Source organism: Convolutriloba macropyga, chromosome 6 (genome assembly GCF_964194025.1).
Source record: "Convolutriloba macropyga chromosome 6, txConMacr16.3, whole genome shotgun sequence".
NCBI lineage: Eukaryota > Metazoa > Xenacoelomorpha > Acoela > Convolutidae > Convolutriloba > Convolutriloba macropyga.
Genome location: NC_134473.1, coordinates 35,259,527 through 35,273,087, shown reverse-complemented (window position 1 = coordinate 35,273,087; position 13,561 = coordinate 35,259,527). Strand labels below are relative to the sequence as shown.

The following is a 13,561-nucleotide window of genomic DNA, read 5'->3' as shown; positions in this document are numbered from 1 at the left end:
GCGACGAAACGGGAAAACGGCACGGGCGGGGCGGAAACCACAAGCGAGGAGGCGGGAAGATCGATGCTAACAGACCACAGCAATAACTCAACCAAACAAGCTAGCCGTAACTCCAGAATAAACTTAAGTCACACCCTAGAAAGAAGGAGACGAGCTACTGCCAGGTACACTAGCACAAATCATTATGGGGCTTTAACAACGGCATCAAAACATTAAACATGAAACAATTTACGGCAACAGTGTAGTGTAACCAAAAGTCGAAAAGGTCAGGAACTTTACTAGCCGTAACTCCAGAACAAACTTAAGTCACACCCTAGCAAACCACCCTACCCAGACAACAAAAGTACATACTACAAAAAGTAATAAAGCTACAACAAATTGCTAGCAAACCAGTGTGGTGAAAGTCACGAAACGAACCAGCCGTAACTCCAGAATGAACTTAAGTCACACCCTAGCAAGGGATGAGACTACACAACAAACCAGCATACTAGCAGAGAGAAATTTTACTACAGCAAACTCAACATACTACATCATACAACAAATAAACGGGGAATAGAAAGAAACAAGAAGACACGGAAACAAAGAGGACGGAAACGGAAAATGAAAACAGATAACCTGCGGAAAACGGACGGTAGTGAATAACTCAAAATGGGGAGAGCGAAACGTTTAGTAAAGCGCTATTGGAAGGAATCAACCACAAACTAACCCGCGCAACAACGCAAGACTAAGAGACATTTAGGTTATTAAAGGCTTGAGTAAGTTCCGCCTCCTCGTACGCATGGCGGTTGCGGAGCGTTTTTCGACGGCGCTTGGAAAGTTTTTTCGGTCGGGACCGTGTTATCAAGGACCGGAGGTTGTTCTTATGAGTTAAGACTATGGTCAGTGTTTTCAGCTCAAGCGCAGGCCTTTGGTGTAATGCTCTGTACTCTTTGAGTAAACTAAGATCTTTCTGTTTACGTCTAGACACAATGTCTTTCACTAAGTGTATGGTAACTAGAGTACTACGCTTGAGCTGATCAGAAATATCAGGAGTTCCCTCTCTGGGGCAATACACAATAGCTTCTATGCGCTCCTGATAGTTTTCAAGCACTGCAATAAGCTGTGAAGGTGTTAAAGGCTTATTGTTGTTGCTTCGATGACGTGAAAGCGAATTGTTCACTACATCATGCCATATAACTAGGCGCTTCTTATCATGAAAGAAATGACTCAACTGGAACAGCGCTGTTTTTCGGACTTTCAAAGCGTTAGGGTTGAAACTTAAACCCGGTAATGCGTAAACGTTACGTTTGTAACGATTTTGTGTTACTTGAGGCGCAGTTTTTATGGCGTGATGAAGTGAACTTGCAGCTAATATGAAAACCATGTAATGTTTTTACAACATAATTGATTTGAGCTTTGCTCAAACTCCGAACCTTGATGTTAAATGCACAATTTGTTAACGAATTTCCAAGAATGAGCGCCTTTTGTGAAAAAAAATCAGTTACCTGATCTTTTTTGTGAAGTTTGAAGAACTTGACCAAACTTGTTTTTACAACGTTTTAATCTATCTAACTACTATATAACTATGCTAGAATGATCGGATAGATTTTTTCCCAATTTTTTTCAAATCTGGTCAATTTTTTCAAACTTTTTTCTTGCTTCGCTTGATTTTATTTCGTATAAGACTTTACCCGTTCCAATAACTATTATTTAGCCCGATTTGGTCAATTCCAAAATTTTGACCAAAAATTTTCAAATTCGATGTTTTTTCAAGGTAAAAAATATATGAGGGTGGGTTATCGGTGACCGGTGAACTCAAAAAAAATTTGTTATATGGGATAGGAAATGGGTTCTGGGGGGTTACCTAGATTTGCCGGATTCTATAACCAATTTAGAGCATCAGAAAAAAGGAGTGAGTTCAGTTGTCTTACAGTTTTTTTTCAGAGTGGTCAACTGAGATTGTCATCATCTTCTTCTTAGATGGGTTTGTTGATTGGAAAGCAGCTGGTTTTGTCCAGTTTTCACTTATCGGCCATTTAATCCGGCGCTGCTCTATCTGATCATCAGGCATTGGTTTCATTCTGTCATTCTGATCTGCTGTGGTCGTTTTGAAAACAGCTTGGTGCAATAGTGCCTCTGTTTGTTGCCCAAATTATATCCATTGTTTTGTTTTCATTCATATTGTCGAGATATGAACTACGTCTTGTGGGTATCAGGGGGACGGTCAGTCGTAAACGGAGTCGAATTAAGGTAAAACAACAAGATGGTAGACTAGTTATTGTTCAGGAGTTCTTATTCTGTCTGGAAATTGTGTTCTGTGTTGCTTTATAACAGCAATTCTACACTACAGTTGTTAGAGGGAACTCTACAGCAAATACAGGTATTGGTGACAACTGTAAAAGGGGAAACTGATGTATGACTAGTATGCTCCACTGCTGTTGCATTCATCACGAGCTGTGCCTTTCGAAGTCGAATTGCTTCGCGGCACCAGAAATAAAGGTGCGAAAACACACAATCGTTAATTTAAATTGATCGAGATCGATAACTGCATTCAACAACGTATAAAGGCCAAAAAGCCCCTCTCCATGGCCCGGCAAATCCAGCTTGATCTTTTTTAGCAGGTATTTGTCTGAGTCGATTTTCGACTCAGATTGGTCACCGATACGTTTTCGAAACATAAAAATATTAAGCCTAAAAAGAGCGCAATCGATTCAGTATATTAGTAGGCTCAACGAAAATTATGTTTAACGAACTTTTTCTGAGCTCTCTACGTATAAAAGAACGGATATAAGGCTTATATGGTTAAGAGATTACGTAATAAACTTTCTCGCTGGATAGCGCATAGATTTCTCGCTGCTCTTTTATTTAAATAGCGCTTTAAATAGATTGTTCATTTAGTTTACTCGGTAACAAACGTGATAGTGAACAAGTCGATTGGGATTTCAATCAAAAAATTACACTATCGGCGCGAGAGTTTCGGTCAAAACATAGAAAAACTTGATCAAATGCTTGATCAACCGGTTGACTTGATCGACTCACTTCTAAAACCGGATTCAACTGCTGACTCGAAGCGTCCAGCAAAACGTGCCAGCAAAATATCGACTCAGCGCCAAAAGAAGATACCAAAAACATCCGTAACAGTCAATGAGGATTCGGAATAGTTTCTATTATACCCTTTGAATTTGCTTCCTGTCATTGTTTATGCATTCATAGTTAGTTCATTAGCATTTTCTTTTTTGTTCGTTATGGTTGAGGCAATGTATGAAAACAGTCCTGAATATTTCAAGAAATTCCAAAAACGTTTCAAGTATAATATTTGTGAGACGGAACCAAAACGTGAAAACACAACAATTGAAAATTACGCATATGGTTATCATTCATCTGCAACAGTTATCGAAGGTTGTACTTTTGGCTCCAATCATTATCATGTTATGTATGAATTGGGTTCGCAGGATGATAATATATTTGATTCTCTTTATGTACCTGCGGTGATACCGTGTCTCGTTAACTGTTTCAAATTGCTTATTCAGCCTACGCAAAAAGACTTTGTCAAACGTGGTACAAAAATTTCACGACTACATGTTGCTGTTGAATACCTTTCAAAATCAACTTCTTCTTCAGTCACCAAGAACCAGAAACAACTTCCAGCACCCTTGAGTGAGGCAGCTGCAAATTCTATTAGTACTTTGACGGCCAGCAAACGTTCTTCTACAGTCCCTGATGTAACTATTAAACGATTTTGTCAGCTTATGCTAGGTGAACACTCCTCAACTCTTTATCAGATTATGGATATTCTGCTTAGTGGCCACGGGAGTTTTGTGCAAACTCTTGCATAACCTTTCAATTTTGTAAAAATTGATATTCAAAATGTGTTGTTGTTTGAAAATTAAATTTTACTTCATATGTTTTACAAAAGCTAGCAACTCTAATTCATTTACATCAGGTATAAATGGAAATTTCTCACTATAAAAATAATGAACAATATATATGCAAAATAAACCACAAAGCTGGGAGTCTGAGGATTGCAATGGAGACCGAATGTCTCTTCTATGTTCCATGATATCCATCATTATCTCCAAGTCTTTACACTGTTGTAAACGGTTGAAAATATCCTTGTAGGTAGTCAAGGGTAGAGCCAATGGATCTGCAAAGTATATTATTGGGTATGCATATCGTTTAGCTAGCACTACCCAGTGGGTTCCAATAGAGTTGGATCGTGATGCATTAACAATAATAAATGTGTTGGTCTGCAAGTTCAGAGGATAATTATCAGCAGCATAAACCCCTCTAAATTTGAATTTGAGATGTTTACACTTTTTCAATTGATGATGAATTTGGTCTTCGTCCATTAGTATGTGATCACGTGAAGAGCGTTTTTAGACGCGTTTCTTGCCGAGTCAATGTAGATAGTAGATGCTTTTTCTCCAAGAAAAAAAATTTCAACGTTATGAGCTAACGCTGCATCGAAATTGAGTTCGACAGACAATGATGAATTTGTGAGCTCTGGATGAATAAAGTCATGAGTTGCCTCTTGAGTGCTGGTCAGATCAAATACCATTATATAATGGTTTGCGAACTCACTCAGAGGTATTCCATGGCCATTTTCTACATAAGCTAATGCACTCATTGAATTGTAGTACAACCTCTTGTTATCAGTTGTTGACATTGGAGTTCCAGCCGTTGCAAAACCATTTCGATAAATGGTGATCTCTCTTAAACCAAATTTTTGATAATGAAATGGTTTAGCGGTGTTGGTACCGATGAATGCTGTACCAACGCATAATGCAACAATGACTCTTCTGATTGGCTCTTTAGTGAAAATATCCTCATGTTTCCAGCTTTGTTGGCCTGTTGTAGCCAAGAATGTTTTGGTAATTACTTCATTGTATCGGTAAATTGCCGGAGTTTTCAATAATGTCTTCTCAATTGCACCTACAACATTATCTGACACCGTCATCTTCCTGATAAATAAATTAGCCTCATCTATTTTAACCTTGTAGTGTTTCGCTGCCTCTTCGCTGATGACAGCAAAGTCATCTTGAGATCTTCTCATTGAAATGCGTAACGTAACTCCACTAACCAAATGTTTCTCACATGAAAAGAAATCAACCGCCAACTTTCCATATAATGTTATGCGTGCGGATTGTCGCACTGTTCTTTTCCTTATATCTGATATTGCTGCTGGAATAGTGCCGGGGTTTTCTTCATAATCGTAACCCTGACATTTCAGCCAGGTTTTCTTTGCGTCTGTCCCATGAGAGAATTCAGTTTCTATGAAACTTTTGTGTGCATAGTGTCCATTAGCTGTTGAAATTTTGATACCATTTGCAGAAACAGTACAGTCGGCGAAAAGTGAATGAAGGATATTATTAGCAAAATATGGAAGATCACTGGCATTAGCGTCACCAGCTGTGTAGCGCAAATCCGTTCCATCTATTTGAAGTATTCGACACTTGATCTCCAGGTAAATTTTTTGCAAGTCAATAAAATTGTTGCGATCACCAACAACTTCAAATTCCAATGATGTTCCCGAAGGCGAATAAAGCGGTCCTGTTTTTTGCTCGAATGATTGGTCAAATGTTACCAGAAAAGGTGGTTTTTCAAATAAGTCTAAAGAACTGAGTGGCTTCAGATGGTATTACAATATTAGTTCGCATTTTTCACTCGCGAGAAAAAATCCAGACGACTCCTTTTCGGACGGCGTTTTCGAGAAATGATTCTTCTGGTTTGGATTTTTTGTTTTTGGTTGGGTCTCGTGTATTGTCGTCTTTTTCGTCTAATTATTTTACGGCCTGATGCAATACGTGATTGAAGAGATCCACCTATTTGTTTGCGAGCTGTTTTGGCAACTGTACTTTTCAGTGCTTGTTTTGCTGACTTTCTTTTGGTTGCAACTTCTACTAACTCCGGTGCTCCTTGAACCAATAAATCACGACCAATCTTTTTTGCTGCAGGCCAGAGAAATTTGCGTGCTAATGGCAGAGCAACTCGTCCAATACCTGCAGCAAGGGCTCCAAAACCGCTGCCTCTTTGTCTGTAGTGTCCGGAAAAATGCGGCATTGATTGAGATGCTTGACTGCTGTAGTATTAAATAATTTTTTGAAACTTTAAACTGGCTATAACTTTTCCGGTTCCAGTAAAAGGAATTAGTTTTCCAGTTTCGTTTCTCAACTCTACCTGAATGTTCTGGATATTGTTTGATAATATTGGCTTGTAATCTAAATTTGTGTAGGACTTGTGGTGTATGGGTGTCACTGTGTTTATGCTACCGTTTCTCAAACGTCTTTCAGACTCAATGATTTTTATTACCGGAGCTCTCACGTCACCAACGTTTTGATGTTCAATTATATCAATGTAAACAAAAATTAACTGTGATCCGCAAGTGATATCAACTGGAAAATCTCCAACATGTCTGTTCAAAGAGTTGCCCACACTTTCCGACTTGTAACCAATATGAATAAAACCATGATTCGAAATATCTCTTGTTCCTTTAAAACCAAGAATACTGGGGACCTCTTCGTTCTCAAATGGCAAACCTTCGTTAGGCCCAAATTTCAAAACTAACTTTCGTGTTACAGTGTCAAAATCATAGTCAAACTGTTTCAATTGAGCGATTCGAAAAATTTCTTCCAGAAGCTCTTCTGAACTGTTGTATATACCTTTGCGAATTCTTCGAAGTTGTCCGGTGCGGTTATTTGAAGCATCAAGTTCAGCGCCAGAATTAACGTACGCAACTATTTCAGCTGAATTTACATTGTTGATGTTTGATGGAAATGATATTGAAGCAAGGGCAACTTGCCAATCTCCATCTAACTGTAATGGTTGGGCTAATTGGTTGCGAAACTTGGCCATGGTATTATTGGTAAAAATTCCCATTGATGCATTTGATATCAAATCAATTGTAAATTCTTTGAATACTACTCATGTTTTGTCTTCGAAAGGAAGGACGTTCACTTGGACTAATTCTGGTTCATAAAATTTGCCTTCAATTATAACGTTGTTTGCATCTATAAGGTTGTATGTGGGTGGACTGAGGGTGGCAACCTTATGTCATCCAATACAGTGAAGACTTCGTCTGTATAATTTTGTTTATAACCTTTCCTAAATATTTCGTCTGGCTTTGCAATCCGAACCAGGTCTCCTTCTTCGTATTTCGGCTTAAATTTTTTTGTGCTAATTGCTAGGGATATTAGAAACGGTTCATGTTTTTTGAAAGTTTTATTAGGTACAAGTTGGGTAACACGATTAACACGACTGTTTATAGTATTTACAAACTGGGGCAATTCCTTAATATAAGTCCAAGTCCAATTTTCCTCCAAGTATTTGTGAATGATATTTTTGAGCGATCGAATATTCCTCTCAGCAAATGCCGACTTGGTTTCGTTTTCGGTTGTATATAAATGAATCTCCTTCTTTTCACAAAACGTTTTGAATTCACCTTTAAACTCGGATCCCATGTCTGTCCAAACCCTTTCTGGTTTTTTCTGCTTTATCATTTTTTTGAACGCTTCAACAGCATCTTTTGCATATAAAGCTTTAATTGGTTGCACTCGTAGGTATCGCGATAAAACATCAACAGCCACCAGTAAATACTTGACTCCATTGTTGTGTTGCGCAACTTTATCCATATACGCCACATCGACAGACCAGATTTCGTTTATTCGGTATGCAACAACTTTCAGTCTCGGAAAAGTTTTTCTGAATTGTTTGTATTTTGTGTATGGGGCTTTCGACTGAAGGTATTGAACAACTTTTGATCTTGGTAAACCGCTCGCTTTCCTCAAATTAGCAATGCTACCAAAAGCTGCACCACCTTTTGTGTATAATTGGTTTAATTGTTTAACGTGAGAGGAAATAATTTTCCCACGAGCTAGACGTTTGGATTTCGTCTTTTGCATCTTCAAAGCTTCCTTCATCGTCGCCAGAAGCCTTTGATTCTTCTGTTCTCGAGACTCCTGATTCTTCGTTTTCGGGTTCATCCTCAAATAACTGTAACTTTTCGTTTAGTGATAAGGCAAGAAATTTTTTTGCGTATGTATGGCAAGTTAATTGTGAACTGATATCTAGAAAGGTCAGGACTTTGTAATGTTCAAGTGAAAGCTTAGAGGTTGTTTGTTGTAGATCGTAAAGAAAATCTGCGACAAGAATTCCCGTGCCTGGATTATTAACCATTAGTCTTGATGTTTGATCCAACGATAGCGATTCTGACTCTTCTATTTTTTCCAATATTATGCTCGCTTTTTCAAATTTTTTTCTGTCAAGGTGTTTAATATCTCTCAAAACTCTCTCCTTGATTTCAGGTGAAACTTCAGTCGAGGAATTTTCAGGCGAGGATTTCAGGCGAGGAATTTTCTCATCTGTAGTCTCATTCAATTCATCTTTGACAGTCTCCAAAATATTATCTGTCTGCTGTTGCGTGTCTTGTTGCGGGGTAGAGGTTGCTGGTGAAAACTTGCTTCTCTGCAACAAGGATATTTGTTTTGCTTTGTCTCGGACATTTATATTGTTGAGAAGTTGAGTTATTTGGGGTTGCTCATTCGCATACATTTGGCGAGGAATTAGCACAAACTCTTCAGTGTGCATTTTGCTCCAGAAACACAATACAAGGTAAGGCAATGAGTTTAATTAGACGGATTCCAGAATCTGATCGAAAAATTTTGTTTCTCTCACTTTTTTCAACTCGCCTGTCTGCAAGTTTACGTAGTGGTTTCTCGAATTTTTTTAATTCTACTTTATTAATTGGTACAACTCCAGAGAGTACGTTCATCACACAGCCACTCAAAAACCAAATGAAATCGCCCTGATGTAAAGTTTTTATTTGAGCTGTGTTCTGATTCCTGTTATTTGCCCATTGATTGAGCATAAGCAAATGTTTCTTTTTCATTTGTAATTGCTGTAATGACTGCTTCAGGGGACGAAATGTAAAAAATAGAAGAATCCGGTCCAATAAGTTGCGATGAAAAACGTAAAACCTGGCTGGTTTTTGGGTCGACATCAATCATCAAATGTCCAAAGGGCTCCGTAGTTGCTAGTTTGTATGCTTCTTTTATCAATTGGAGACAATTCAACTGTTTTCCAAGATATTCAATTTGTTGAATGTCACGAAGCGATTTGAATAATATTATGTGTGTTGTGTTCAGATCAATGGTTCTGGACCATTTGCTTTGATGGAACAAATTATGCTTGACGTATATAACATGTAATTTGCGATGACGTCCTGAGGTAGCTATTTTTACAAATTCTTTATCGTTGAAGATTTCTTCACATGAATCGTCATAGATAAGCAGACAATGAGATAGGTTTTTTGTTATATCAAGGCCTGAGTATTTCAGAAACTCGATCCCTGGTATAACTCGTTGCATATCTTTGAAAAGTGGTTGGAACTCTTTGTAAAAATAATAAATTTTTTCAAAGCGGGGATAAAAGTTCGAACCTTTTAGCATTCGAAACAAGAGTTCTGTTTTACCACAACCACTTGGTCCTACAATTGACATGAATACCCTGTCATGTGTAAGAATAACTTTGTTCATAGTTTGGGATTAGGTAATATGTAACCAACTAGACTTGATAAGAGAGCAATCCAAATTGATTTCTCTTCACAGCTTTCTGATAGTAGAAAGAGCATAGAGAAGCACAGAATGATCATTAACACAATGATACTAACTTGAACAAAAAATATTACTTCGGACCTTGGCACTGTTGAATTTGAACAACAACCCCATGGGGGCCTCTCCTTGTTGTTTACATCGAAGACTAAATTACTGATACCGGCGTCAGCCTCGTCTCTTTGATTCATTGGAGAAAATTAATTGAAAACTGAATTGAAACAAGAATGATATAAAATGTTAAATTTTCGAATTATTCACTGGGCAACTGTTTCATGTACCAGAACTCAAACAAATTGAAATCTTTAATATGACTTTTTATCTCTAGTTTATAACAAACAGTTGATGAGTCATTTTCATTGAACGATGGTTGATTGAAGACTTTTTCAACTTCGGGGTGCTCCAAGACATATAACCGCAACTCATTCGGCATCTCATTAAGTGTTAGCTCACGTTCTGGTGGTGCTTTTTTCAATCTAAATTGAGGAACTTTTTTGTCCGCCCATTGCTTCCAACGTGGGATTCGCTGCTCTTTGGGGGACTCCATAGGCTTCTGGTTTGTTTTGATCATAGCCATAATTGAACTGATTCCGATGTTCTCGAGCTCTCTGCTTATTTTTTACGTACAATTGGAAGTGATAGAAATTATCTATCACGGGAAGGAAAGCTCTGAAGCTGTCTAGCTCGTCGGGGGAAAGAGTAATAGTTGCAAAATAACGTTTTGCTGCTGTGCTATAAAGCGAAGTGTAACGAGGTTGTTGTGCAGTGTTTGGCTTATTGTTGAGATAGTTCGCTCGGTTCTGTTGATCACTTGAGAAATTATTCTGTATTGGTGGAGAGGGATCCTGAACTCTGTTGAATATTACTATAGGTTGATCGTCAAGTGGGGTCAAGCAAGTAAATATCTTCAAGTTGTCTGACAGATAGGTTGTTAAAGTTACCGTGTCTTCTCTGTGCATCACTTTGTGTCCACTGTGAAAATATTCTTGCTTTACGTTCCGCGCAGTGATTTGATAATTGATTGTTTGTTGAACGAAAATTTGAATGAAGATAACAGGGGGATACTTGTGCTTCTGATATTATATCTGAGATTCGGGGACAATTTAGATCCTCCAGATTATAAACAGTTTTTTTGTAAAAGCTTAGTGAGGAGAGCACACTTTTCAATACCTTTGGCAAAAAAATTTTTCCGGGTGAATCGGAAACTGAAACTCAGACAGATTGTTTTCAAATCACAGTAAGGTATATCACCTTCGTCCCAATCAAGACCGTGTAGGTTGTTGGTCAACCAAATAACAGTTTGTCTATCGTGTGCGGGTAATTCGGTGAATTTAAGTGGGGGTTTGAAAAATATTGTATCGTTGTAACTGGAACACAAACTGAGTTCTTTTATAATGAATCCAAGTGACTTGAGTTTGAAACCTTCGAGATCGAGGACAATTATATTTGCGGTTTTGCTGCCAAAATTTTCTAGCATTCCAATTCACGAAATAAATGTGAATGAAAAATTTTCACTGATAGAATGAATAATATTCCTGTCAAGTGTCCAAAAAGACCATTGTTTACTGGTGAGTAACGGAAAGCGTAAACATATCCCGGGCCTTTGTTTCTGCAATCTTTTATAAATCCAGCGGCGTCATGCAATGCAGCATAAAGTCGTAACATTTTGCTTCGTTTCAGTAAAGGATCTAGCCTTGAATTATCAATTCCAATGAAACCACCATAGGGTCTAAATTTAAGTGCTATTTCTCCGTCAACTTCTGGATCTAATAAAGAACAAGCAGCTACGAAATATAACTGTCGATAAGATATGTGCGTATAATTTATGTTACCTCTCAGTGATAAAACTTTTTCATGAATGAGCTTGATGTCTTTTGTTCCTATTGTGTTCATTATTTACTGTTTACTAAACGTGTGCGTTTTGAATTTTTGTTTATAAATCTCTCAATTCTGATTGCTTGTTAACTCGAATAAGAAATCCAGCACTGCGATTGGTCAATTTTTTTTGGAAAGTGTCGTGACTCTGAACATGTTTGGGCATGATCCGATGACTCTTCTCTCCACGTAATATATCATTAATGATTTTATATATCTACTAACAGGTTAGTTGTTTTACTGTTGTTTTTATCAATTTATGTATGCATTTATGGACATAAGTGATTATGACCATAATTGTGTACATACTTAAGTGAAAACTTGTATTCTAGTACAACTCTGGGTTTTTTTATCAATGTGTAAGTATGTATGTATGTATGTATGTATGTATGTATGTATGTATGTATGTATGAATGTATGTATGTATGTATGTATGTATGTATGTATGTATGTATGTAATGTATGTAATGTATGTAATTTATGTAATGTATGTAATGTATGTAATGTATGTAATGTATGTAATGTATGTAAAGTATGTAATGTGTGTAATGTGTGTAATGTATGTAATGTATGTAATGTTTGTAATGTGTGTATTGTATGTAATGTATGTATGTATGTATGTAGGTATGTGTGTGTGTATGTGTGTATGTATGTATGTAGCAGGATGGCGCAGTGGAAGCGCGCTGGGCCCATAACCCAGAGGTCGGTGGATCAAAACTACCTCCTGCTTGATATTTTAAACGTTCAAAATCAACAAAAATTTCTTTACCATTTTTTTTTCCAAGTTTTTGTCCCCCCTTATATGAGGGGACAAAAAATTTTTTTTCAAAAATTGCATTTCGGCGAAAAAAAACAAGGGGACAATTTTGGTAATGAATCATTTCTTCCTTTTAGGTCATTGACCTATTCTACATGTATTAATATCGCGTTGCAAAAAGTGTCCGTCCCCCCCCCCCCCGTTGTTCCTCTAGTCAGTTCTTTTTACTACTCACGTATGATCAAAATCTAATCACGCAAATAACCTAAAAACTTTTGCGAGTGAGAAATAACGTCACGCGCGCAAATGCCGTTAGTGAGAGGAAGAAGTTATTCAGAAAATTTGACTTTTTCAGCTTTGCTGTGTGAACAAGTGTAAAACGAAAAAAGCGTCAGACGACGAAACAAAAAAACCAAGGGCACCGCAATATAGCTTCGCTCAGCTTACAGCTTCGCAGCTATAAAAACTTCTCTCGCTCAGAAAAAGTTAGTTGACACGGCAATTTTACTCCTTTTCACTGTTAGATCACAACGCCGCCTGAACAAATAGTACTTCGGGCAAAAAGAACCTTAAGAAAATCAATACTCTTCGAGTCGTAAAAAAGGAGAGCGCCTAAATAATAGCCGCTGAGAGGCTGACGGCGGCTATTATATACAGATACACAGAAATTCATTCAAGTTACCAACTTGAACTCGGACGACTGTTGATCCAAGTATGACAATTTAGCCAGTTCCTCGTCAATCACTGTCTGTACTGATTGAGGAATGACAAGATCAGAACTGGAAATCTTTTCTCTGAATTTCTCGACAACTGAGTCCTTGTCATCCTTTTCCAGTCCCAGTTCCCTCTTGATGATTTTGAGCTGTTCCTGCAGCATGTACTTTCGGTTGAGGGTCTTCACTTTGTCTTCCACTTCCTTCCCAATCTTCTGTTGAAGGTGACTTAACTCTAGCTCCTTCTTCACAAGTTCCATGGAGAGGTAGAGTCGTTTCAGAACCTGAGGCAAAACAATAATGAACTACCAAACAAAAAGACTCGTCGAAATTTCCCCGGGGGTCGAAAACAACCAACCATCTTTGGATTAAATTTTAGCGCCCTTATAATCCATGCTAACTGCAACAGCTTTATCGGGCTCGACAGATAAACGTTAAAAAGCTTGCTAGTTTGTTCACGCAAATTGATGAGAAACAAAGACTTTGTTCACGGTAGAGAAGGGAAGAATTGGCCAAATTCGAGCAAATGCATTAATAATCACGTTTTTTCCTCGGCATTTTCATCGATTAATCTCAGTTCGGTTGAATTAACGCGTTGAATTAATTTATACTTCGACAGAAGTGTTAAAATA

The 13,561-nt window shown here is 37.7% G+C and overlaps 1 protein-coding gene across 1 annotated transcript in view; it reads right to left on the bottom strand.

Annotated features, from left to right (window-relative positions):
- Positions 1 to 13,561, bottom strand: part of LOC142341639 (lon protease homolog, mitochondrial-like) — a 128,947-nt gene that overhangs the window by 104,785 nt on the left and 10,601 nt on the right. The window contains exon 8 of the mRNA XM_075392748.1: positions 12,903 to 13,213. Coding sequence (XP_075248863.1) covers positions 12,903 to 13,213 — 311 coding nt within the window. The remainder of the gene's footprint in view (positions 1 to 12,902; positions 13,214 to 13,561) is intronic.